General features: G+C 50.5%; 1 protein-coding gene across 10 annotated transcripts in view; it reads left to right on the top strand.

Moving 5' to 3' along the window:
* Positions 1 to 27,411, top strand: part of LOC136941953 (pleckstrin homology domain-containing family A member 5-like) — a 70,657-nt gene that overhangs the window by 28,168 nt on the left and 15,078 nt on the right. For 5 of the 10 annotated variants that reach the window (XM_067234646.1, XM_067234647.1, XM_067234645.1 and 2 more), the window contains exons 4-12: positions 8,484 to 8,567; positions 15,555 to 15,675; positions 15,765 to 15,869; positions 17,351 to 17,423; positions 19,854 to 19,954; positions 21,195 to 21,310; positions 22,867 to 23,433; positions 26,098 to 26,572; positions 27,189 to 27,272. In XM_067234646.1, the coding sequence (XP_067090747.1) occupies positions 8,484 to 8,567; positions 15,555 to 15,675; positions 15,765 to 15,869; positions 17,351 to 17,423; positions 19,854 to 19,954; positions 21,195 to 21,310; positions 22,867 to 23,433; positions 26,098 to 26,572; positions 27,189 to 27,272 (1,726 nt within the window). Of the gene's footprint in view, positions 1 to 8,483; positions 8,568 to 15,554; positions 15,676 to 15,764; positions 15,870 to 17,350; positions 17,424 to 19,853; positions 19,955 to 21,194; positions 21,311 to 22,863; positions 23,434 to 26,097; positions 26,573 to 27,188; positions 27,273 to 27,411 lie in introns of all 10 variants that reach the window. The other 5 variants (XM_067234643.1, XM_067234642.1, XM_067234640.1 and 2 more) reach the window with 1 other exon arrangement.

The raw sequence follows: 27,411 nt of genomic DNA, 5'->3' as shown, positions 1-27,411 counted from the left end.
ATCAGCTAAAACACTGGGAAGCATCAAGTAGTATGATTATCAATGCAAGTTTGATATTGCTTTTGCGCTTTCTTTTAAAAGATATACCATCAGTTCATCTTCTGTCACCAGTTAAGGCAGGGTTGTCATGGATGCAGTTGGCAAATGCATCTCCGCATTCGAGGTCGGATGGAAATCAGGAGTCCTGCCTGTTAGGATTTGTCTGTCTGTGGTGGGTGATCTTAGCATAGGGGCATAAATATACAGTGTACTTAAAGTGACAGAGAAAACACAATGGCGCAGCACAAAGTGTAAGAATTTAGTAGCTGTAGCAAAAAAATAAATAAAATACAAGCCAAAATTGTATATTCCCTATGAGCTCATCGTACGCCTGCTGCAGAGTAGCAGGCGCTGAAGTCAAATCACTTCCCAGCCACCCCACTTTACCGTAATCAGAAAGCCCTCGTTCCATTCAGGGAAGGGTAAAGAGCTGCATGAGTAATGGGAGTCTGTGTTCCTGGGTTGAGGAGGGCCCAGTAGGCCTTAACGCTCGCTGACAGAGCCCAGACTTCAAGGAGGGAGAGAGGCACAGGAGGGCGAAGGTGTATGCTTCACCAGACAGGAGTGGAATGAGCTCACCCAGTGGAATTACAGAGACTAGAGGGAAGTGTCCACCCCATATTAAACCCCCTTCTGCAGAGATGCTGTCAGATTCCCTGCATCGGCAGGCTGCACGAGGGAAGGAAGAGAAGGGATTGAATGCACCCTGTAGCTAGTTTTCACCCCTGTTTTGATTGAGGTTTTTAATATCCGTCTGAAAGGTCTCCATTCATACCGTCCATAACTTCCCTTAGTTTAGCAGTGTTGGAGGCGCATTCGTGCTCAAGGACTGTTGGGTCTTTGTGGTTGGTGTTTGTTTAGCTTCGTCTATTAAACTGTCCTCCATCACTTCTCTGATGTGTTCCTGCTCTCCAAAGTGATCGATGAGGAGAGTTGCACACAACACTGGCTCTCTGTCCCCAACGGAAATGCTACTATTGTGTTGGTCATACTCAAAGAAGCACAAATACTTTCAATACTAACATTTCTTACGCATCTTTTCTTATACGTCAAGAGCAACTGGCTCCTTTTTTTATACAAACAAAGCCTCTAAAAACCGTTAGAGTTGAAAGTCAAACTACATTCAAATGCTCCATCCAGGAATCGAAACATTCAGTTTGAAAACTAGTAGTCTTCAAACTGAACTACTTTCAAAAGCTAAATGTAAGCTTTGCATCACACTGGCCCCCAGATGGTGCTCCACTGTTGCAGCCCCTCCTCCACCTCCCCCCCCCTCACTCGCACACAGCAGGGGGGTAAGAACCCTCTAAACCTGCAGCGATAGCTGTATCTGTGCAAACCAACTTCACCTCTGAGGTTTGAGGAGCGTCTCCTCGTCACCGTATCCTCGTATCCCTCAACTTCCAGGTCCTTCCTTGTTTGGTGTGTTCAGACACACATCCAAGGGCTCACGACACACAGTATTTGCTTGGTGCCATATTTCACGCGTGGGCCTACGGCAGTGCTAGGCAGTGCTACAAACATGAATCGATGCAATGCTTATTAGAATGGAAGGATGTTGGTGCGGAGTAGCTCTTGGCCTGTAGTGATGACATAAGAAGCTACACGTGTAAGGATGATTAGACATAGCGAGTCGATACTGAGAGACTGGCTTCCTCCATGTGTCCTCCCTCAGCTTGGTTGAATGCAAGCCGGCTGTTGTCTTTAATGATGCCTGAAATTGGACAGCGAATTCCCCAAACTAAAGAAATAATACATTAAGATCGATTGTGGAGGTGTGTGTGTGTGTTAGTCTCATGCTCAGTATGTTGCAAACTTAAGCCTTGGTTCTTTATTTTGTATTTTTTTTATATGCGTGTTTGGACAGGTAGGTATAAATGGTAGAAGCCATTTTAGTAGCTCTGTTTCTAATGAATGTGGTAGTGGTCATACTAATAGGTATACCAATGCTTCACTATTTCCTCTCAAAATCCGCCCACTCTGCCCGTCCCTCAGTGAATGCCACTCTTCAGATACTGTTTTCTTTGGGCCAGTTGCCATGGCGGTGAAAGAGATTTCAATCATTTGATTTGTTCAGCTGTGTGACCTTCACACAGTGCAGATTGTGGCAATGCAAACATCAAGATGTCTACTAATTGAATTATTGGCATAAAATCTTGTTAAATGGAACGGGTGACTGGGTTGTGGTAGTTAAAGGTTAAAGTCTTCCCCTCTGTAAAAGCCCTGATACTGGCTGCCCAATCATAGGACTATATGCAATGAAGTCCCGCCCTCCAAGTGTCGCTACCCTATCACGACGGCTGACTCGACTTGAGTGTTCATCTTAGTCTTGTGAGAAGTGTCTCCCTTCTCAGCCTCCTGTGTCGCCAACGGTCAGCGTGATCACTCGCCGGCTGTTTGTGGAATCCCATATCTTTATGATACTGCAGCTTTTCTGTGGCCTCCCAGGAATCGCATCCCCCTCTCGTTCTCTTTTCCCTTTATTCTCTCCCCTACTTCCCCATCTCCCCTACCTCTCCCCTACCTCCCCATCTCCCCTACCTCTCCCCTACCTCCCCATCTCCCCTACCTCCCCCTCTCCCCTACCTCCCCTTAGTTCGACATACACACTACAATTCTTCCTGTTCAGCTCCAGGGTTTGTGGCTATTCAGGGCACCAGTCCAGCGTCCCTCGGGCGTCGAGTAGTCCCAGTGCAGCCTTATTCTCTGCTTTCCCACAACGCAGGCACTAGACTCCTGTCACAAGGCTGTGAGCTTTACCCAGAACTCGCCAGTCCACCATGGTGTTGTGATGCCTTGGCCAAGTTCCCTCCTGAGTAATAGGATTACACTCCTACACGCTCTAACCAGGGGCTTATATGCCAATGAATGGCTTTGTTTGTAGATTCGGGGGATTTGACTGGCTCGTAAAGGAAGTCTTTGTGCACAGAGGGTGTGTTTCTAATGTATGTATTAATATGCTGCTTTTAATTTGATCTGTCAATCAAAAGGCTCTGATATCCTTTCTGTCTCTTTTCCTCAGAGGATTCTGCTGCTGGTTTGGTAGCATGTTTAGCGAACGGTAGCTGTGAGTCAGAAGGAGAGAGGGGGTTTCTGGGATTGTGGTGATTATTACATTTACATTTAGTTATTTAGCAGACGCTCTTATCCAGAGCGACTTACAGTAAGTACAGGGACATTCCCCCGAGGCAAGTAGGGTGAAGTGCCTTGCCCAAGGACACAACATCATTTGGTTGGCATAGCCGGGAATCGAACTAGCAACCTTCTGATTACTTCTGATTATGGTTGATTGTGGTAAAGGGCAATCAGACGTTTCCTGTCTGTACTCTTTGTGGACACTCTTTCCATAGACTAAGTTGCCAAGTTGATGCCATTTTAATGAGAATGTGTTAGAGAGACCTAATCCACATCCAAAATCAGGGTGGGGTTGCCTTGACCTGAGATGACAAGCATGGCATGGTAAAAGATCTTGAGGTAACCTTCAAACCGAGAGTGCATCAGTTTGAGGATGAAAGTCGTCTAGGTTCTCCTCACCCCCGTCATCGAGAACCTGTTGGACAGTTTCCGTACTCCTGTCAGCGAACAGACTCGCTCTCCTTCCATCTTACCCCACCTGTGTTTGTTTCCTTCAGTGTGATAGTCTGGATTTAATTCTGCTTGATAGGACCGCTTGTCAGCTTCTGTTGTTTACAGACAGCTTGCATTCTAATTAGGGAAAGGTTGGTCAGAGAAGTTGTTTATCATTTCCTTAAAATGTTTTTGACGATAATGTGTTCTCAGCATTGATGGAAACCAAGTGGGCTGTTGATGGACTGATTGTCTGTTTACAGGCAACAAACCATAACCGGATAAGTAGTTACACAAACGTTTAATTGTGAACCTGATGCATTTATGGGTTCAATGAAAACGATGTAGCAGAAAGCAAACGGTGTTATCTGGTCAAATAAATAGATTGCAGTGGGCCAAGTTTAATGATTTAGAAAAGCAGGCTAGAGAAATAAAATCGGTGAATTGGAATGTCGGCCATACCCCCCACAAGCGCATTAAAAGGGAGAAAGATTCAAGTCTCCTCAAGGGCTTCCAAGTAAAATAACTCTCAGTGCAGAGTAGCATGTCATATTAACTCTCAACTACGGCGTTCCGTCGCTGCAAGTGAATGTGATGAACGGAACGGCCGTATTCTGCCTCTGTTGTTGAAGTAGCCCCTTGGAGTTTTGAGGTTAAAACATGGAGAGCTATGGGAGAGCAGGAGCCAGAGGCCCACCAAGGACAATAAAAGCCTTCCTCCCGTGGGAAGTTGACCCTCAACCCCCACCCCCTCCCCCTGCCTGGAGGTCTTCATTACCCCTCCTCAAGCCTAATGATGGAGGACAGCCCAGCTCCTCAAGCTTCGAGCGCAGCCCCTACTCGCCCAGCCCCTGCTCTCCCAGCCCCTGCACTCCCAGCCCCTGCTCTCCCAGCCCCTGCTCGCCCAGCCCCTGCTCGCCCAGCCCCTGCTCTCCCAGCCCCTGCTCTCCCAGCCCCTACTCGCCCAGCCCCTGCTCGCCCAGCCCCTGCTCGCCCAGCCCCTGCTCGCCCAGCCCCTGCTCGCCCAGCCCCTGCTCGCCCAGCCCCTGCTCGCCCAGCCCCTGCTCGGCCAGCCCCTGCTCGCCCAGCCCCTGCTCGCCCAGCCCCTGCTCGCCCAGCCCCTGCTCGCCCAGCCCCTGCTCGCCCAGCCCCTGCTCGCCCAGCCCCTGCTCGCCCAGCCCCTGCTCGCCCAGCCCTCGGCCCTGCAGGGCGGTCATCCACACCGCTGCTCCTACTTGCCCCCTCCCACATATATAGGAAGGGAGGGGTCCTGAACATCCCGCTGGGTGTCCCCCTGCCCCCCCTCACCATGCGGGCTTCAAAACAAGGAGAGGAGAGGCCTACCCAGAAGGCACAAACTGCATGTTTTTGCCCTCCATCAGGGGAAAAGTGCTACCAGATGCTCCACCTACTATAGGGCTTCTGTGACCCTAGAAGGCCATCCGTTTTTACTGCTGTGACCACAGACCACATCCTTCAAAACACGTGATGCCGTTTCACGTTAATATGGGGAGTAGGAATAGTTGAGGAGTTAGGAAAAAGACATTGCTTTAGCAGTGTTTTTATTTGATTTAAGATTGTATTTCCACGTTGAGAGTTAATTCCAGTATTAACCATTAATACTCCCTGTAGGGGGCGCTTCTGATGCGTGGCTCTACACCCTCCGAGCCGACACATGTTCTTCATAAATTACATGTTCACAACATGCTGTCGTTGCAGATGCCTTGTGACAACCGTGAAACCCATTTAAAACAGCGTCACGTCCTCAGTGCTTCAGTCACGCTGAGAGCGCTCCTGCTGTTTGTGGCCAAGAATGATCCCCATGATTAAGGGTAGGCGAGGTCCCTTGCTGGCTCACGGTACAGACTCAAATCAACAGGTGTACGTCCTGGCGCTAGTGTGTCTGCTTCCTGTAGACCGGGGGAACAAGAGACTACTCAGGTCTTGTGTTCTCACCAGTCACCACACCAGAACAGTCACTTTACAGTTACTGTGTTTTCTCTGGGAGGTTCAGTGACCATTCCTTGCTCACTTGGATCAGGTTTGATACAGAGTCTGTTCCCTGGTGCAGGAGCAGTGTTCTAACGAAACTGCATCGTATAAACCCGGCCTGTAGGCGTGTCAATCAACACATCTGCAAAGGCTTACTTAGCACCGGGAGGTTGGGATTTTATAGGTGTCACCCAAGGTTGAAGGAGCCTCTCGCTCAGTGTTGATTGTGAAGGCGGCGTCTTCACAGGAAGCCATGACGGTTTTACAGCCTCCCGTGTCAGTGATCTACGTGAATGTTCCCTCCCAAAGGTGGACTTGAACGACTGGTCTCGTGTTAAATTCTCTACAGATGCTGCTGTCTATCTGTGCTTACATAATGTAAGCACCAGCAGCTAGATAGATGTGTATCACGTCCTCAGTGCATCTCACCACCTTATCAAAGATGAGAGCTTGGTGCCCTTGAATTGCCCGTTCCGTCTTCTATGGGAGTTAAATCAATTATGTTATCTTAACTTAAAACGCACGCGAATCCCGCAGCCCTTGCTTTCTTGTTCCTTTCAGCTGCCCCTGACTTTAGCTGTTCTTAGCTGTCAGACAGTGTTGGGCTCCACAGCACAAGCTAACTGTTCCATTTAGATTTATTACAGGGGAAGCATGTAGGGCGGATATAGTTGGGAAGGTCAGTGCCTTACAATTGCATTAGCGGTCACCAAAGGTAGCGGACAATACACCTGTCAAAGTGTTTACATTATAGGGTGTCGGCCATGCTTCGAACTCCCAAGAATTGCCCAATCTCAGAACATTGGAAAAGTGATGTCAGCCATTAACACCAATCGCAATCTTCATTTGCACCTTATTTTGTCCCGAAGTCCATCCCCGACCTGCATGTTTCTCTGCTCGACTGCAGCCAGTGTACGTGCGGAGGAGTCGCAGGCATGCGTAAGGGGATGCCAGACACAAATGGTGCCGTTCGTCTACCCCAAGACCGCACAGAAAACCTCTGCTGCCAGCGTTGCCTACAGTAATTACAGGCCTGGACTAGGGCGAGGGCTGCTCTCCAGGCTAAACTGAAACTCAACCCCCTTATTTCAGACTTACTATTTGCTCTTTTCCAGGCATGCACAGCCCATGTTTAAATCTGTATTATTTTTGGGCGACACCACTGGCTCTCTTCCCTTCATGGTAGCTGCTGGCACGGTGAGCTGAGATGTTGGAAGAAGCAGCCTGATTCAGTTAGCCGTGTGTTCACGGTGGAGACTGTTGTAGATTTTCACTTCTCAGACGTGTTTACGTGCTGTGCTCGGCCCGCCCTTGGCCTCTGTCGCTTCAGTCGTCAGCAATGAAGGTTTATAAACACTTTTCTACTGTATGGAAATGCCTCCACTCTGCCACAGACCCTGCCTCTGATGCAATTTGCCAGCTAAGTAATCAAATGAGTGCGGATTTGCTCAGCTTAAATCGTACACTATTCGATCGGAAGTTATTTAAACGGGTTCCGACCGTGAACTAACTTATTCAGCTCCTAGGCTCCTCTCCAGCCCAGCGATTTGCCAAATGAACAGGCTGATTTATGGCAGCTGACGACAGTTAGCAGCAGCGTTTCCCAGGACATGAAAGCCTCCTCCAGGGCCTATCCGTTCTGAGAGCAAGGCCTCTGTCTGAGCAGGGCCTCTGTCTCTGCAGGGTGTGCTGCTGGTAGAGACGACCCTGCCCACGCTCCTGCTCCTCCCCCCTCCCCTCCTGCCCTGCTCGGCTCCGTGCTCCGCACCGGGGTGCTAAATCACGTCCATGTGGGAAGCCAGTCGTACGAGGCGGACGCTGTTATTGGACCACGGGGCTGGGTGGGTGGGAGCGACTGCGTCCGTGTGATTCGGCTGGGGCTGGAGGCTGCACAGGACTGGGCAGGCAGCCGGAGCCTCCAGACTGGGGCCACACTCAGTTCCTGTATCATACACGAGGTCTTCTAGATCGGGGCGTGTTGGGAGTGTATGTGTGAGGAGCTACTAAAGAAGGCTCAGGATGCTGAAGTTCACGACCACACGTGGCTCCAGGTCTGTACTGCACTTTACTGTCTGAGTCCCTGCAGGCGTCGGACACCTGTCACATCTGGGAAGGCACGAGTGGTTTTAGACTTTAGTCTGAATGTTTTGGATTTCCAACGTGCCGTCATTTCTACCCGTTGTCATGCTTTTGGTTCTGTTGTCAGTGTGCTTGGATTTGGAGACAAATGGAAAAGGGTCACAAGGCTTTTGATGGAAGAAGCATGACATGTTTTTGTTGTTAGCTGTGGACTGTTTTATTCTGCTGACAGTTGGAGGCCATTGTTATGTTCTATATCCTTCACCTCTGTGAAGGGTGAATCCGAAAATGTTACCCATGGTTACAAGGAGTTGGCCTATTGTTCAAATCTTAAGACTAGTCATTTTTGCTATTCTTTGTGGTTTTATATGTGCAGTCATTTCAGGTGTATAGAACAAAACCTGTATGGTTTGCTGTGAATTGATCTCGATTTTGCCTTGTGGGTTGTCTGTGTGTGGGATGAGTCCATGTGTTTGTGGGTGTAAGATTACCACAGGGAATTCAGTTAGAGGGAATCGTCACCCCCTCTGCTACATTTCCTCTCCTCTTGCAAAATCCTTTAATCCTACCCTGTCCAGATTGACCAAAGCCAGCCTCAGGCATGCCACACTGCCCCTGACTTTGACCATGATGCCTTGAGGGAATGTTCTCGTCTTTTGTCCTGCTTTGTAAGATTTCGCGGCAGCCTGTTTATCCATTCCTAAGATTTAGAGTCTTGACATGTAGTTGTAATGGTAATGACGGGACTAAATGGCTGTGGTGTTCTAACATTTCTCTCTCTCCCCCGTTCCCTCTTCCCCCTGCAGCCACAATGAGCGGAAGGTGACCTGCAAGCATCCTGTCTCAAGCTCGCCCTCACAAGACAACTGCATCTTTGTCGTCAACGAACAGTAAGCCTCTTCAGTTCTCTCTCAGAATGTCACCAGACTGCATTTTTCTGACGTGCAGTAATGTGGTTTAGAATCCAGTGTCAAACAGCACTCAGTATTAGCCATGGCAACCGACATCTCTCTGTTGACAATATGTCCCCATATTCCCTAAAATAATTCCCCTGTTTTTTCCCCTCCTGTTCCTTCCGTTAACAGCATTTCCAAAATATATGCTTTTTCTGTCATATGTTCCCAGGTGTTATATCTCACAAGACTGCTGTGTGTGTTTCTCTTACACCTGCAGTGCATAGTTCTAACCATTCTGTTATAAGCTCTTAGAGCGAAGGCAGGAGGAGAGAGACGCCATCATGGTCTCCAGCAGACCTCGAGCATCTACACGCTGTTCTGGACCTGGCAGACCTTCCGATGGTCCGGTCTTTCTCATCAAGCACCGTGCTGACTTTCCCCTATCAGACAGAGCTGCATGTGACCCCTCCACTTGTTCTGCTTTCCACAGAGCGGCGTCACATGTCCATCCACATGACTTAACCGGGGTCCAGTCACCTCAAGCTCTCCTTGCTGGGAACATCCCCTCTTGCCCTGTTGCTGTATGTCAAAACCTCACTCAGGAAACTCGTGATCAGCCCATGAAAGATCCCCCCCCACACAAGGCCTCTCCACTCTCAGCTGTGGGTGCCTGGGGCCGGTAGTGTAGACACGCAGACACATGGGTGTTCTCTCCTGAGACTGCACAGTGACAGGATGTTGAAACAGAGCAGAGAGGGAGAGTGTGGACGGAGGATTTGCAGCTCTGCTGTGGAACCCTTCAGTCAGCTCACAGCTCACCTTTCCTGCCAGCCCCGGCCCCAGCCCCAGCCCAGCTCAGGCACCTCTGATAGATGGTCCTGCTAGACCACCCCCCCTCCGGCTGAAGGGGGGGAGGTTGCTCGCCATGGCTCTGTCTCCCTGGTTACCTCAGCATCACGCCCCTGTGTGACAGACAGGTGTCTCAACCTTCCAGTGTCCCTCCAAGTCCTGGGCATCGTTTCCACTGGCCTAGCCGGTTTGTGGTCTAGTTTCAAATCAGAAATGCCGCCGCTGTGGTTTTTATTATGCTTGCCGCAACACTTTCAACCATCAATTTAACCCCCCCAAGCACAAACCATGACCACTGCCCATAGCCAGCATCATATTGCTTGTGTATTAAAATCTCGCATGAGAGAACAAAAACTCGGGGCAATTTGATCAATGTGTGGTCAACCAAAAGATTTCATTTTTCCCTCTGAATTGGAAGATATGAAATTGGGGGGCGTTGTTTGAAAACGTGTTCAGTTTTTATTCCTTCTGCTGGAGCTACAGAAGGCCTGGTGCCGATGTGGCCGGACTGTCATGCTGGGTCCTGTTGACACGTTTCCTGCCCACTCTGTTACTCAGTCAGCCCCCCCCGATCCGGTAGCGAGTCCTGCCTGGCTCGCCAAGCAAGAGCCAGCCATTATCAAATTCTACCATTCGTATTTATAACCTATGTGTCATGCTTTGATACACCCATCTGGAAAAAAACTTTATTTTTCCTCTGAAGGTCAGTTTGTTTGCAATCACATCGATGTGTGAGCCATACCGCAAACCCCTTTTTTTACTGTCACGGGGCTACGTTTTGTGTTCAATTAAGCAGATGCTTAAACCAGCTGCTTGTGTTTGAGTGAAAGTTAAAAAGGAGTAAATCGCTCTGGATGTGTGCACGGACGGCTGAGGAGGATTTAATCTCCCCCTCATGCTTTCCCCCCCAGAATAAAGAGCCCTCACTGAACATCACTGTCTAATCGCCTAGAAGCCGGAGAAAATGGGTGGAAAAAAGATTACCTTGCTTTAGTTTGATTACTAGAAATGACACATCTTTTAGAATCCCAGGCAATGAAGTTAGGATTATCACAATTCTCCTTACAACCCCCCCCCCCCCAAATGACTTGTTATTTGCACGTTAATGTAATATGATATTGTGAACTATGAAACGCAGTTGAAGATGGAGGGGGCCGGGGGAACGGCTCAGTCTTTCAGCAGGCTGCTATGTAAACACCCTCATGCATCCTGACGCATGACTCATGCCGTCTCGGGCACTCTTGTTGACACCAAGCCACGCCCACAGCAGGAAATGTCAATCTGGGCATTGCGCTGTCACTCTAGGACGAGGCTGTTCCGAGCACTCGTCAAGGTCGCGGACTCTGACAGGGAGGGCCCCTCGGAGGCAGTTGGGACACAAAGGCGCACTCGCCGCACGGACTCCCTCAGCCGTCTTTTTATGTGACCCGTGGCACATCTCTCGTTAGTGATGACGAGTTGAGTAGTTTGACAGGTGAGGCAAACGTGTAGTAAATGGCGTGTGTCGGAAGCAGACCTGTTTGGGTTTCTATGGTTGCGTTTCTATGGTCACCACAGAGTGACAGCCCCAGCGTTCATCACTCCTTTTTCAAAATGGAGCCGGGCGGCAGGAGTTCCTTCCTGGCACCAGCGCCACATTCCATTTGAAGGGTACATAGCTGAAGAGGATTCACCCTGATGCTCAACCTAATGCTTTTCTACCATGTTTGGCAGATTTACCTCATGTAATTGTTTTGTTTATATTCTGTCAGCTCATACATATTTCTATATTGTTCTGTAGCATAAATTCTGGGAAATTGGTTCACCCTTTGTTTAGCAGGTAAATAATCATATCCAAGGCTTGAATGGTTCCTCTGTGGTATTCTGTGTGTGTTTTTATGTAAAACACCCGTGCCTGGTTGTGTGTCGTCCTGTGCCCCTACACAGACTGCAGGTGTTTTAACTAGTGTTTTGCCTGAGATCGTGTTATGCATTTGCATGGCAAACTCCCGACAGATCTGTTTGTAATGATAAGATGTTTTTGTATTTTCATGTGAGTCCAACCAACTGACAGTACCCCCCCACCCCCACTCTATACCTTCTAACCTGCTCTACCTCTGGTCTCACTTCATAACTGCTGCAAGTCCTATCTGGTACTGTCGGTTCGTGGCACGTTTTGATACAAGAGTCTGTGGAAATGGTAGTGGAGCACAGTACTGTTCCTCTCCAAGGGGTTTTGTTACATTTACATTTAGTCATTTAGCAGACGCTCTTATCCAGAGCGACTTACAGTAAGTACAGGGACATTTACATTTAGTCATTTAGCAGACGCTCTTATCCAGAGCGACTTACAGTTAGTACAGGGACATTTACATTTAGTCATTTAGCAGACGCTCTTATCCAGAGCGACTTACAGTTAGTACAGGGACATTTACATTTAGTCATTTAGCAGACGCTCTTATCCAGAGCGACTTACAGTTAGTACAGGGACATTTACATTTAGTCATTTAGCAGACGCTCTTATCCAGAGCGACTTACAGTTAGTACAGGGACATTTACATTTAGTCATTTAGCAGACGCTCTTATCCAGAGCGACTTACAGTAAGTACAGGGACATTTACATTTAGTCATTTAGCAGACGCTCTTATCCAGAGCGACTTACAGTAAGTACAGGGACATTTACATTTAGTCATTTAGCAGACGCTCTTATCCAGAGCGACTTACAGTTAGTACAGGGACATTCCGCCGAGGCAAGTAGGGTGAAGTGCCTTGCCCAAGGACACAACGTCAGTTGGCATGACCGGGAATCGAACTGGCAACCTTCGGATTACTAGCCCGATTCCCTCACCGCTCAGCCAACTGACTCCCCAGATTGTTGTTCTAACTAGACCAAATATCTGGGAGGGACCAGCTGGCTCAGATACCAGGAGGACGCTAATTGTTTCACAGGCTGACTCCACATTGATCTGAGAGGTGTGGAAAAAAAGTGTGATACGTTTCCCAATGTGTTGCTGCCAAGTAAAGCATTCACCATAAATATGTAACACTACAGTAACAGCGGCTTCCAGAAATAGTGGTTAAGATGGACGGGAGTCTGGGTGTTAACCCATAATGTACAGTCAACTGAGATCCTTTTTGGAGGTGACCGTGTCTCCATGTCTGTCTGCATGCCTTATCTATTAATCTCTAGTTGGAAGAAGAGTTTCCCCACTAAGTCAGGTTCACCCACATAACAAAGTGCCCTAAAGCCCCTCCCTATGTCATTAGAAATGCTGTGTCGTCTTTTTGAAAACTGCATCCTCAGCCAGTCATTTCAGTTCCCCGGTGTGCCTAAAGAACCCAGCATTACTGAGAGGGTAATCCCCCCCCCTTTTTGCTGTGGACATACACACACACACGCAAGCACACACACACGCAAACACACACACGCAAGCGCACACACACACACTCGATGACGCCACTTGTTCGGCCGCAGAGAGGCCAAGCGCAGGGGGCTTCTTATCTACATCCGGGAAAGTATTTTTTTGTGTGGAATTAACGCGAGGGCTTTGTTGGCCCAGAGTTGTATTGGTGTCTTTGAGCGCACACGTAATCCTCTCAAAACCAGGGCCACGCTGTTCAGTGCCAACTGCCACCGCTCAGCAGAGTTCTAGATCCATTGAGCTCCTTCAAGTTGAACACGGCTCTCTGCCTAGAGCAGTGGTTTCCAACCTTGGCCCTCAGGGACCCCCTGTCCTGCATGTTTTAGATGTTTCCCTACTCCAACACACCTGATTCAAATGAATGGTTGTTACCAGGCTTCTACAGAGCTAGATAACGACCCATTCATTTGAATCAGGTGTGTTGGAGCAGGGAAACATCTAAAACATGCAGGACAGGGGGTCCTTGAGGACCAGGGTTGAAGACCTCTGGTCTAGAGTGACGGTGGTGAAGATGGGGAGTGAAAATGCCAGGTGTCCCGCCAAGCGCCTCCTATTCTAGTCTCCAGACACAGCTGGTGACAGACACGGAGGGAGCAGCTCTCTGACATCGTCCGGAGGAGTAGAGGAGGGCCTTTCTTCTACAGCCTTGTTGAACCCTTTGATGAAGACACAGAGAAAGCTCTGACAGAGCCCAAGCATGGCAGGATTGCGTGTGTGTGTGTGTGTGTGCTGTCACGCCCTCACGCAACAGCACACAATTTGACGAGTTCACAGCTTTTTTATTTCAGATCCAGCAGTGTGATTATTGGGCTGAGGTTAATTGGCAACAAAGCGACCACCCAACACACATACGTGTGCGCACATGCACACAGACACTACGACTTAGTCAGAGACTGAAATCATATCTTATTGACTAAATAGAGCGTCAATTAGAGCCACTTCCATAGAAGGGAGCGAGCATTTGTCCCCTTTGTCGCGTTCGCTCAACGGACTCTTTTATCTCCATGGCCCGCTGTCCTGCCAGCAGACAGGTAGCCGGTCTCCCTGTCTGTTGTTCTGTGGTTTCGTCGTGTCTGTGGCTGCGTCGGACCTGCGTCATGTCCTGCACGAGAATGAGCACCTGCCCGATTCTTCATGGATACGTGTCACCCTGATCCATTCTTACCCCCCTTTGTGGTGCATACGTGTCATCACTTGTACTTGCCCTGCCAAAGCATGCAGGAGGGAGGGGAGGGGTGGAGTGGGTGGGTGGATGGATGGATGGATTGTGTTGTTTAGGCTGGATGCAGAGGAGACCATGAAGGTGTTGTTGTGATGTATTGATTACTTTAGAATGAGTTTGGTAGACGGGAGAGCAGCACAGTCCAGTTGAAGTCAGAGGAGGCCAGGGTTGTTTGTCCTTGTTTAGTGACCTGAAACCTAATATATCCACGAGACGACTCTTTTCATGGCTGCAGTATTTCTGTTCTCCTCTGCAGCCACAGTGCTATTCCCTGTAGACCCTACCGCGTCACCGCGTTCCTAAAGAATGTGGGACACCACCCTGGGACGAGGGACGACACATTATTCAGGTGTTTGATCCTCAGGCTGCAGAGTGAATTCATTTGAAAACCTTTCAACCTCAAAAAAAAAAAAGTCTTCCTCATTTTCAGATTTACTATAGTCTTCCTCATTTTCAGATTTACTATAGTCTTCCTCATTTTCAGATTTACTATAGTCTTCCTCATTTTCAGATTTACCATAGTCTTCCTCATTTTCAGATTTACCATAGTCTTCCTCATTTTCAGATTTACTATAGACTTCCTCATTTTCAGATTTACTATAGTCTTCCTCATTTTCAGATTTACTATAGTCTTCCTCATTTTCAGATTTACTATAGTCTTCCTCATTTTCAGATTTACTATAGTCTTCCTCATTTTCAGATTTACTATAGTCTTCCTCATTTTCAGATTTACTATAGTCTTCCTCATTTTCAGATTTACTATAGTCTTCCTCATTTTCAGATTTACTATAGTCTTCCTCATTTTCAGATTTACTATAGTCTTCCTCATTTTCAGATTTACTATAGTCTTCCTCATTTTCAGATTTACTATAGTCTTCCTCATTTTCAGATTTACTATAGTCTTCCTCATTTTCAGATTTACTATAGTCTTCCTCATTTTCAGATTTACCATAGTCTTCCTCATTTTCAGATTTACTATAGTCTTCCTCATTTTCAGATTTACCATAGTCTTCCTCATTTTCAGATTTACTATAGTCTTCCTCATTTTCAGATTTACTATAGTCTTCCTCGGCATCGACTGAAAGTTCTCTGGGAGGCCGCGCTGCCTTCTTTTCTTCTCTTTTTTCTTTCTGCCGCATAAACTGCCGCAGCTCAATTTGTCAGCCAGACTTTGCAGACCATTTAAAGTTGTTAAGAGACGGGCCGATGGATCTACCCTGACATGGTGGGAGTAATTGGCATCCATTCAGAGGGCCATGTTGAGATCTCATTAGAAGCCGAGGGTTCTAAACTTCAGAGAGACTGCCTAACCGGCCTGCCTGGGTGGACTGAGCGGATTGGACAGCCGAGAGGCAGCATTGACATGAGGCTCCCGTGCTGTTCCTGCTCAGGTCGTTAAGCAGAAGATGTCTCACTGAGAGTTGGTTTGACTGATGGTTGTAGCAGAAGGCAGGCAGGCCTGCGAATGCCCACGTGCTCATGCCCTGCTCTCCCTACTCTCCTGCCTAGATCGGCACCCAAAGCGCCAGCGAATGAAAAGAAGGAACGTCCTCTGAGCACCATGAGCGAGGCCACAAACTACACAGGTGGCTCGGACTACGCCACACACCCTGGTAGTCCAGCAGGGAGGGTGAGACACACACACACACACACACACACGATTCATCAATCTCCATGTATCATTCGAGTTTCAAATATTTTTTTTAAATTCATTTCCAGCCCTCGAGACCTTCAAAAAAAATCCACAATTTTGGGAAGAGATCCAACTCGATAAGGAGGAACCCCAATGCCCCAGTCATCAAGAGTAACTGGCTGTACAAACAGGTGAGTGAGTGGGTGTCTTTACATAACAGGCCTGCAGCACAGTGAATCTATCCATGACTCACACACACACTCAGACGGAAGCTGGACGACTCCAAGCTGTGCTTGAAATTACATAAAACCTTGCCTTACACTCCGTAAACAACAGTTATGAATATAAATCCCTTATTCTGCTGCACTCTCCCATACTTTCTGTACAGGGGGCAGAACTTACATTCTCCTGTCAGTTTGATCAACAGTCTTAAGAGCAGCACAAAAGGAGCTCTTCGATACAGGATCTTGGAGGGGTCTTTGTCCAGCCTTTCTGCTCTGTCAGTCAAACGGGCCGAGGGGTATTTTAATATCCGACCCTCCTCACGGTCCTCTGCCTGCCTGCAGCACTGGTGAAAGGGAGGGATTCTGAGGCAGGCCACATCCAGAAGGTTCCCTTTTCAATCCAAACACACAGGCACAAAATGGGACCCTCTCATTTAGATTTGATTACGGCCGGCGGTGGGGGCTTTCCCCTCATCCAGCTGCCAGCTGTAGTTTCTATTAAGACGGGGGTGGGGGGTGAGATTCTGTGCGATGTAGTTCAAGGGAGAAATGGCAAATCCTCGACTACCAACTAAAGCTGGATTTGCACTTCTTATTCCTCATTCAAACCTGGGAGCTATTGAAGCTCTTGTCTGAGGGAGGGGACCAAACCAGCACTTGGAATAGATCCAGCTGGAGAATAAAATGTCACCTCGATTCATTGTGAAGGCCTTGTTTCCCCTCCTTCCTCCAAAGCCCCATTATGAGCAGTGTGTGTTCTGACGACCACAACAGTGGAGGGACGCTACCTCATCCATCAGCACATCAAAGACCAGGCAAGACATTAAGGGGACGAGATGCTGGGATGCGAAGCTGCTGGATTCAGCAAATGAAACTCAATTGCGAGTCATTTCGATGCATTTTCAATGATGCGGGTAACGCAGAAATGGCTAATGTTTAAATGCAGACACATTCTGCAGTGGCCTATATAATTGGCCATCTAATGCATTTTGACAGGTATAAACTTGTGAGTAGTTTCTGAGACACTCGTGGCTCGAAAATGTTCTATTTTCACGCAAACTCCAGTTTTCCGTAGTTTGATTAATAGCAACCCAGTTTTGATCAGCAGCTTAGCAAGGCCCTTTGAAGACAGCATCAGCTGATATCGGACAAGGACTTGACTCGCGGCAGACTTTATTTTCAGACCTCACAAAACAATACTTGCCTCTGAAAGAGAAGGTTCTTGTGTTTTGATAGTAATCGCATACTTACAACGGTTCAATGCTCTCTCTGTTGGATTGGCTTTACTTTGCTAAAGAAAGACTGAAAGTCTGCATCTGCAGAAAGAATCCATGACATGATCATCCTGTGGTTCGACCTGTGGTTCGACCTGTGGTTCGACCTGTGGTTCGACCTGTGGTTCGACCTGTGGTTTGACCTGTGCACCTGTGTCCTGTCTGCCTCCTCAGGACAGCACAGGGATGAAGCTGTGGAAGAAGAGATGGTTCGTGCTGTGCGACATGTGCCTGTTCTACTACAGAGGTGAGTACGTGTCCAGCAACCCCCTGGAAACACGGGAAACGGTAACCTTAGCAACCTCGATGCTGCTGTTTGTTTCCATGGAGCGACCAGAAGGAGAGGTGAAGAGCGAGAGTGATGCAGAGACGCAGGGTGACCTTGAGCCTCTGTGGTCTTCATCAGAGGCAGGAGAGACTCTCAGAGGCAGGAGAGACTCTGAGGCAGGAGAGACTCTGAGGCAGGAGAGACTCTGAGGCAGGAGAGACTCTGAGGCAGGAGAGACTCTGAGGCAGGAGAGACTCTGAGGCAGGAGATACTCTCTGAGGCAGGAGAGACTCTCTGAGGCAGGAGAGACTCTCTGAGGCAGGAGAGACTCTCTGAGGCAGGAGAGACTCTCTGAGGCAGGAGAGACTCTCTGAGGCAGGAGAGACTCTCTGAGGCAGGAGAGACTCTCTGAGGCAGGAGAGACTCTCAGAGGCAGGAGTCAGCCCTGGCTTCTTAATTAGGCCTGGCCATCCTCCCTATTGGCATTTGTGTGTGTGTGTCGTAGTCCCCCCTGAGTAAAAGTGACATAAAACAGGGCTCCACAGACCGCGCAGAGATAAGGCAGCACAGTCCATTACATCTCACACTTTTAATGAAGCTTATAAAACAGGCATCGACAGACCACGGCCTTGTTGTACTCTGGCAGAATGCCATCACAGTATTGTGAGTCCAACATTAAATGAAGTTCCTAAACGTTATTTTAAAGCCCTTCCTTTAACACCCTCCTACTGGATCTGCCGTCTTTCTAAACTGTCAGAATGCTTCTTGGAATGGGTGTGATCTACAGCCAATCGCTTGATGATGCGCATGGTTTCTTTTCTCTTTTTTTTCTTGAAACGTTGAGGATGTACAGTATGATGGCTCTGCCAAAGCTACAGCGGTTGACCACGACAATCTCAAAATCCATCTTCTTTCAAGAATGTGATTCCTTTTCCATTCTCTAATTCAAACAAGCCTTCCTCCAGTAGCTTTGCACAAAGAATAACCAGCAATTCTGCCAAGCTAAGAGACTCTCTCTCTTTTAGTTTTAACTGATATTGACTGAAGTTCTCACTCTCTCTCAAGCTCAGCAAATGGTCATATTAAATATTGACACAGCTGTTTAGTGAATTGGAGAGCTTCCTACCCAAAGAAACCTTTACCCGGAATCAATGAGGCAGGTAGAGGCGGGGCTTGGCCGTGGCTCGGGCCCCTGGCAGTGGCCCAGGCTGGGGGGGACAGCAGCTCCTCTCTGAGCAGACACAGTTACTGCTGAGCAGGCTGGCGACGGGGTCTATGTTGTTTCTGATGTCTGCTGCCCTCGCCCTCTTTCCGGCCCTGTCTGACGCACCCCCTAGATGGCAGCTCGGACTGCTGTGGCTTCGCATGGGGACAGCGGGGGGTGGGGGGGGAGTCGGGGAAGGGGAGTTGTGCGCTCTGGAAGGGACACGGCAGGCAGGTCACCAGCCCTGCGCTCCCCCCCCCCCCCCCCTCCCCGTCCGTCCAAATGCTTGGATTCCGTCTGCCGTCCTCGTTCATCACCGTCAGCTCCTGCTCTCTTTGTTTGTGTCTGCGGAGGTTTTATCCTGTCGGAGCCGGCCGCGTGGGAGAGAGCGTGCGTGCGGGAATGTAAATAAATGGGCTGGAGGGATGGAGGGATGGAGGGATGCATGCTGGACCGACAGCCAGGCTCCCTCCCCAGCTAGCAGAGACCAGATGGTTTACCCTGATGTCTCGTCTGAAAGGCTGCTCACAGAAAGGTCCTCCTAACCTTTTCAAAGCCGTGCTGCAGTGGCCGGTGCAGTGTTTTGCATAACTGCCCCCGTTTGAAATGACTTTGTTTGTTTAATAATTTAGTGTGAAGAGCAATACCTACAGGCTTGCTGCTGTGGAGCAGCCACTCCTCACTAGCCTTTTACACAATACACACACACAGCTCCGCTGTTTGTTTTCCTGCCTCGTAAACCAAGAGCAGTTTAATGCAAATGGATGGTATCAAATTGGAAGTCTAGAGGATTTTCCACGTGTAAGACTTTGAGTCCGTCTGATCTCTCCCTGTGGAACTGCGTCAGTGCTGCCTGTCTTTGTGTGTGTGTGTGTGTGCGTGTGCGTGTGTGTGTGCGTGTGTGTGTGTGTCAGAGCAACATAATGAGGCTTAGAGGGAGTTAGACTTGCTGAGCTCTCCTACTGTATATGTTCATCTTTTACACTGATTGTGTTTGTGATTTCCCTGCCCTATTGTGCTGACCACCAGTCCTCCAGAAGTTTAACATTCTTTTGTCTGATTTTCAGAAGTTCTAAAACAACAATTATATTTCAATTGGCTATCAAATGATATATATATATACACATACATATATGTGTATATATATATATATGTGTGTGTATATATGTATATTGACTAAAGGAAGTGTCTGTTTGTGTCTGCAGATGAGAAGGAGGAGGGCATTCTGGGTAGTATACTTCTGCCCAGCTTCCATATCTCCATGCTGTCTGTGGATGACCACATCAACAGGAAATACGCCTTCAAGGTCCGTGCTACCCTTTAAACTCCTTTTGCGCCCAGCGCCTCCTATCCCCTCTTAAGCCCCGAGAATACAAAGCAAAGGACACAAGAGGGAATGATAAAGGGAGAGGAAGAAAATGAATAAGTTATGGACGAGGACAGAGAGATGAGAGAGGGTGTGAAGGCTCGTGTCTCTCAGGGCCGGTACAGAGCGAGGCTGAACACCAGCCGTCAGACCCCAGAGCTCTCAGTCCAACAGGCACTCGGATCTGTTGGTGTGTCAGTGCTGCGGCTTCCACTCTGGGCCCTCTGACAGCACCCAGAGAGAGAGAGAGAGGGAGAGAGAGAGAGAGAGAGGCTGCTGCCAGCCCAGCCACACACGCCCAGGAGTCTGTCCAGAACCTCTCTGCACAACCACAGCCTCCACTTCCAGCTCCTGACTTCACAGAGGAGAGGAGGGAGGCGAAAAGGAGAGGGAGGGAGGAGAGAGAAAGAAAGGAGAGAGAGAGAGAGGAGAGAAAGAGAGGAGAGAGGAGAGGAGAGAGGGGGAAAGAGAGAGACTCAGGACAAACCCCTGCTGTTCATAGTAATGGTAATAATATTTCACGCAACTCTCAAGGAAATGGAGGTTCTCTTAAACTGGATGCCCTTCATTCTCAGCTCCGCGGGTGTGGGTGGAGAACACAGCATATCCCCACATCGCCATCACAGTTATTCTGAGCGGGTGGAAGTTTCAACATTTTTGTTTTCGCAGCCGCTGTAAATAGGAAATCACGATGCAGTCACTGGATGTTCTGTCTTTTGTCAGTGTTTCTTAAATGATGTTCTCTCTCTCTCTGTCTCTCTGTCTTTCACTCTCTCTCCCTCACACACATCCTCACAATGACAATCCTCGTTGTCTCTCTGCGTGCCTGCTGGGGAGTGGGAACGTGTCACAAGAGAAGAATCATCTGTGTGTTTCCTAAGGTTGCTTGATGGTAAGTCTGGTGGGACACGTGATGAGTCACTGCTGCCTGGTGGCTCTAAGCTCGAAGCTAAGCCCTGCTCTTTACAAGCCCTCACATGTCATGATGCAGGAAAACAATGGAACATTGCATACCTGTAGAGAAGGACACCAGTTCATACCCAGAAAATAAAATAAGCACATAGTAAAACATGAATCTTCACCAATGGTATAATACATTTATCCCACCCCCTCTCCCTGTCGTTTCCAGGTTACCGTCTCTCCCCTCCCCCCCCCCCCCCCCCCCCCCCTTCCTGAGCAGGCCACACACCCCAACATGCGGACATACTACTTTTGCACGGACGCGGCCAAAGAGATGGAGTCGTGGATGAAGGTGATGACGGATGCTGCCCTGGTGCACTCGGAGCCTGCCAAGAGGTCTGTACGCTCCAGGAAATGTTCACGCTATTGATCCGAGTCGCTGTGTTTTTATTTAAGTGGCGTACCAGTCTAAGGTACCCCCCCCCCCGAGCTGTTTGGCCGCTGCTTAGCAACCTCAGCAGGCCCCCCACCCACCCCTTCCCCGCGTAGCCGAAGGAACGCTGTCTTGTCACTCTTGCATAACCCCTCTCCCAGACCACGGGGGGGGCGGCGGCGGCGGCGGCATGTCTCCCTTAAGTGTGTGCGTACGGGGGTGCTGGCCCGTCAGATGTCAGTAGGCACTTTGACGGGGAGGGGACGGGAATTAAAGAGTGGAAACGACTGTCACCTGGCAACCCGCCTCTCCAGTGCTCCCCTTTGCATGAGGCATGGTGTTAAGAGCTTTTTAATTACATGAAGCGCTAGCGTCGGCACTCCGGAGGGATCGGCAGTAAATGAACTAGCGACAAATGTTATGCTTCCAGAAGAGTCTCCAGCTCGATACACCCACACGCTCTCTCACCTGTGTCTCCTTCCGGACACGTTTTCCATTTCCTCCTGCTGCTACAGTACGTTACCTGATAACAACTGCTAGGAAAATAGTCTCCACCGATGGAGCCTAAACAGACTGCTAAAACAGGCCTTTCATAGCTAACCACCCTGCAGAGAGGGTCTGACCCAAACCAAGCATGAGGTAATGCAGACAGCAATTTGTTTTTTATTAGGCTCTTGATCCGTTTTATTGGGTTGGACGAGAGAGACAGAGGGCTGTGGAAGACATTATGCTCGGCTGGGGCCGTTCTACTGCCCAGGAGTGGAAACTGGAAAGTCTCTAGCTCTGGTCTGTTACTCTCACCAACCAACCAACCACCCCCCTCCAGGCCTAGCCCCGCTCCATCTGTGTCAGGGCGGGCTGGGGGGGCTCCTGAAGGCCTGTGTCCTTGAGCTCGTCCCTGGGGCCAGGCTACAGTAGTATCCGTTACCTCATCGGGGCTCTCGGTGTTACCTGGTACCGACGTGTAGGGTTGCCAGGTCTGGGCCCGTGGCACCTCCACAGACAGAGCCCGACAGAGCCCAGGATTTATTGGACGTCTCTGGTTTCGCTCTCTCTCTCAATCTCTGCCTCCGTTCCTGGTCTGTTTTGGCAGCTGCAGGAGCCCCCGGCTCCTTCCAGGATCACGTTCCCTTTGTCTGAGCACTGGCCAGCCTAGCTGCTCCTACTGGTGCCTGGCTCCCTGTACCAGCCAGTAGGCTGTCATATTCCCCCCCCCCCCCCCCCCCCCAGGCACGCTCCAACCGGAAAAGCACACTCACTCACAGCTCTCTGTGAAAGTGCTTGTGATTGGAATCTCCCCCTGTGCCGTATAGAAGTCTTGTCTACTCGAGTTACTGTGTGTTCAGCTCCTCCTCCTCCTCTGTGGAGGCAGAGATTTGATGTCTTGATTATCTTTCGCTGACTTGTCGACTTATTATCTTCTCTCCCTCCCCCTCTTCTCCTCCCTCTCTCTTCTCCCTCTCTTGTTTCTCCTCCCTCTCTCTTTGCCCCCTCTCTCTTCTCCTCCCTCCACCAGCAGGTTGGACAGGCTGAAGGTGGAGCAGTGCGGCCCGCAGGACGTCAACCACATGGCCAACCACAGGCCGCTGACCCGCCCAGAGATCCAGAACAACGAGCGCAACCGTGAGGCCGACCGGGAGCGCCACCTGGCCGAGGAGAGCCGGAAGCAGCGCGACGCCGAGCGCTACGGCTTCCAGAGCGCCGGGGCAGACAGGGAGCGCCCGCTCACCAAGATCAACAGCATCAAGCTGCAGCCCGCCCAGGCGGCCGCCCTCACCGCCAACATCAGCTGCCCCTCCCCCGCAGCGCGCCATGCCGAGCCCGACGGCGGCCCCCGCGGGGCCCCCCAGGTGAACGGCTCCGGGGAGCCCAGCCCCAGGGAGGTGGGCGCCCCACTCCAGAGGACCCCCACCCAGGAGCCTGACTGCTCCCTGCAGAGGACCCCTACCCAGGAGAGGACCCCCACCCAGGAGAGGACCCCCACCCAGGAACCTGACCGCTCCCTTCAGAGGACCAGCTCCATGCAGCAGCTGGAGCAGTGGGTCCGCACGCAGAGGGTCCGCAACCAGGACGACGACACCAGAAGGTATGTGTGTGTTTGTCTGTGTGTGTGTGTATGAAGGTGTGATTGCTAGCGGTTTAGCTAACGTATGCATTGTGTGTGCACACAAGAGGATAACAAAAAAGCTAAGCGGAGAAAATCCTGCTCTTTAAATACAGAGCAGATGAAAGTGGGAGACTTGAGCAGTGCTCTGTGTCTCGTCCCTTCAGTGAAAGTCTTCATAGCTCTCCCTCCCAGCACTAGGCCCCAAGTCTTTATATTCCCCTGCACGTTGCCACACTCACCCCCCCCCCCCCCCCCCCAGTGGCCTGCACACCCACAACAACATTGCGACAGCATCCTCTGATCCAAACCTTCCCTCCTCAGAAAGCTCTCAGCCCTCGCTGGCTCCAGCCCCCTCCCTCTGTATTCCTGTCACAGTGACCAGAGGAGTTACAGAGCCAGTCGTTCCACCCCACCCAGGCCACCACTCCTCCACTGTCCAGGTTGTTCCTGGACGGCCTGCCCTCGTTTCTGGTCACCGATGTGGGGAAGAGAGAGCGAACTTGTCTCAGTGTTAGAAATGGAGGAGAAATAGGGAGTCAGGTGGCTGAGCGGTTAGGGAGTCGGGCTAGTAATCTAAAGGTTACCGGTTCGATTCCTGCCTGTGCCAAATGATGTTGTGTCCTTGGGCAAGGCACTTCACCCTACTTGCCTCAGGGGGAATGTCCCTGTACTTACTGTAAGTCGCTCTGGATAAGAGCGTCTGCTAAATGACTAAATGTAAAATGTAAATGCTGACTCATAGACAAAGAGGATCCTTCTCCCTTCATGGTAACCTTCCCATTGCCCCCAGAGCAGTTCACACACAGCTCCCGGGAGAAAAGGAACATTTGCATTTTCACACTCCCATGAAACGCTGCAGTTCTTTTTTTGGGTTGCTCTATTGTGAGTTATTGAAGGAATCAGAGGGACGGGAAACTCAGGAGCGATAGAGGGGAGGGCGTGCAGGGAATATCCCAGGCCAGAATTGAACCCGGGCCCCCCTGCATTAAGGCCTTAGCCAAGTGGTCTTTAACCCTGGTCCTCAGGGTCCACTGTCTTGTATGTCCTAGATGTTTCCCTGTGTCAGTATGTTTAACACTCTGATTGCTTATGGATCTTCTTAATCCCAGGAAGGTTTTCCTCCTGTTTTCAGGTCAGTTCTCCGGTAACATCTTTCTGCACAGTGTTCTACCTGTGTGTGCACTGCGCTATCGCTATGACACATTGTTGTGCTTAGCTCAGTGCTAAACTGGGGGTGTTTAAATCATTAATGGGTGTGGGAAGCAGAGTCCAGTTCTAAACAAGAGCAGAGAGTAACTTCTGTACAGCCAACCTCCTCCTTCTCCTCCTCTTCCTCCTCTTCGTCTCTGCTGAGATGAGGACTCCCTGTTTAATTGGGTCAGAATGCATGCTTGCTCTTTCTCTCTCATCCTCTCTCTCTCTCCTCTCTCCTCTCTCCTCTCTCTTCCTCTGCAGTATCTCCTTGTTCCCCTCCTGTCCTTCCCCGCAGCCTGTTCTCCAGAGCGCTGGGCGAGCGTCTTGTTCCTCTGATGTGGTGACCTGGGAGGCCAAGGCCTGCTTTCTCCCTCGGGCCTGCTATCTGCTTACACCAAGTTTATTTACAGGCACAGCCACTCCTTCTTAATACTTTCTCCTTCTCTTCTCTTCTCTCTCTTCTCTTCTCTCTCTTTTCTCTAGCTTTCTGCCTCCCTCTCTTCTCTCTCTAGGAGATGAGAAGGCCCTGTTTGTCATTAGTCGTTCTGTTTGCCATGAACGTCCTCTGTTTCCCAGCTATCCCCACCTGACCATGACCTGATGACGCGCCCGTCCCCTCACATGAGTGTCAGCTGAAGGGTTGCCATGCCCCCCTCCACGGAGCCGCCCCCTCCACGGAGCCGCCCCCTCCGCGGAGCCACCCCCCCCCCCCCCGCAGAGGAGGGGGGGGGGGGGGTGAGGCTGCTCTCTGAGTCGGTCTGCACTGAGGTTCGCCCTGCCTCGTCTGCAGAGCTGTTCAAAGCATCGGTGCCCGAATTTCTCCTCAGGAGGCTGTCCTCACCACACTGTTTCTCCCGCCTCTTTTTCCTCTCTTCCACGCACTTGTGCACGGGCTCTCACTAATCTGAAATGCTCAGACTTCCCTGTCTGTGTAATTGTCTCTGTTACACACAGACACTCTGTGCACGTTCTGGCAGCTGACAAATTAGCGCACGGCTAATGGCTCATAGCACATAGCCCGACACAAGGTCAGGCTAAAAATATCTAGGTGGAGATGGCTGTACCCAGAAAGAACCGGAGCGTGTGTGTCCCTGTCTGTCTCAGGGATGTGTGCACTCTTCTCGTCTCCAAGCCCTGAGATGCACAATCCCGTCCGCAGTTTCCATGGCACTGCTAATAACTGTTTGTAATGAAATTCACACGGCGAGTGCACCAAAGGGGGAAATGGAAATTCCGGTCTTTAGCGCCCTCATTAAGTGTTTGTCCATTTTCTCTCTCTCCTCCCACCCCCCCCCCCTCTCTGTCTCTCTCTCTCTCTCTCCCACACCCTCTACCTACACCTCTCTTTCTCCCCTTTCTCTCTCCCTTTCCCCCCCCCCCTTTTGTCTCTTTCTCTCTCCCCCTCTCTTTCCTCTCCCCCTCTCTCTCTTTTTCCTCTCCCTCCCTCAGCATCATGTCTTACCAGACGCTCCCGAGGAACATGCCGAGCCACCGGGCGCCGCCCGCCGTCCCCCACTACGGCGAGGGCTACCGCACCATGCCCCGGAACAGCATGGCGCAGCGCGACAGCATCTGCAGCATGTCGCCGTCCGTGTACGACCAGGCGCTGGGGCTGGCGCCCGGCGACAAGCGACGCTCCATGAGGGACGACACCATGTGGCAGCTGTTTGAGTGGCAGCAGCGCCAGGCCTACGTGCGCCCGCCCGGGCCCTACGGCACGCTGCCCAGCCCCAAGACCATGATCAACCTGTCGGAGCACGCCACCCACTCCATCCCGCCCTCGCCCTCCCACGGCTCGCTGGCCATGTACGGAGGCTACTCGCCGCTGCGCTCCTACAACACCGTCGCCCGCTCTGAGGTGTCCTCGCCCGTGTACCGGGGCGACATGAGCATCGACAGACGCAACCGCACACACCTCACCAAGGTAGGTACACACACACACCTCACCAAGGTAGGTAGACACACACACCTCACCAAGGTAGGTACACACACACACACACACCTCACCAAGGTAGGTAGACACACACACCTCACCAAGGTAGATACACACACACCTCACCAAGGTAGGTAGACACACACACCTCACCAAGGTAGGTAGACACACACACCTCACCAAGGTAGGTAGACACACACACCTCACCAAGGTAGGTAGACACACACACCTCACCAAGGTAGATAGACACACACACCTCACCAAGGTAGGTAGACACACACACCTCACCAAGGTAGGTAGACACACACACCTCACCAAGGTAGGTACACACACACACACACCCTCCTCGTTTCATGGTAGGTCATGTGACTGCAGGTCCATGCCAAGCGTGAGGGATGAGTGTAGTTTCATGGGAGGTCATGTGACTGCAGGTCCATGCCAGGCATGAGCGTGAGGGATGAGTGTAGTTTCATGGGAGGTCATGTGACTGCAGGTCCAGAGGTAGCAAGTTGGAGTCTCACCCTGCATGTTGCTTGGGATAAAATCATCAGCTGAATGAACACACACACGTTGTGACGGTGAGGCCTGTCTTGTCTGCTCTCCACAGTATGCCTACCCACCTGACAGGAGGTCCATGCCAGCAGGGATCCCTGTCCAGACCATCACTGCCCAGACTCTGCAAGGGAAAACGGTCAGTTGCCTCCCCATGTCTCTCTCTCTCCCTCCGCTCTTCTCCTCGCTCGCCCCTCGCTCGCCCCTGCCCAGGCCCCACCACGTCCCGGGCCCAGCCGTACACACTCCTGGAACTCGCCACCCTGTCATTTTCATGG

This window comes from Osmerus mordax, chromosome 4 (genome assembly GCF_038355195.1).
Source record: "Osmerus mordax isolate fOsmMor3 chromosome 4, fOsmMor3.pri, whole genome shotgun sequence".
NCBI lineage: Eukaryota > Metazoa > Chordata > Actinopteri > Osmeriformes > Osmeridae > Osmerus > Osmerus mordax.
This window is presented reverse-complemented; position numbering and strand designations above follow the sequence as displayed.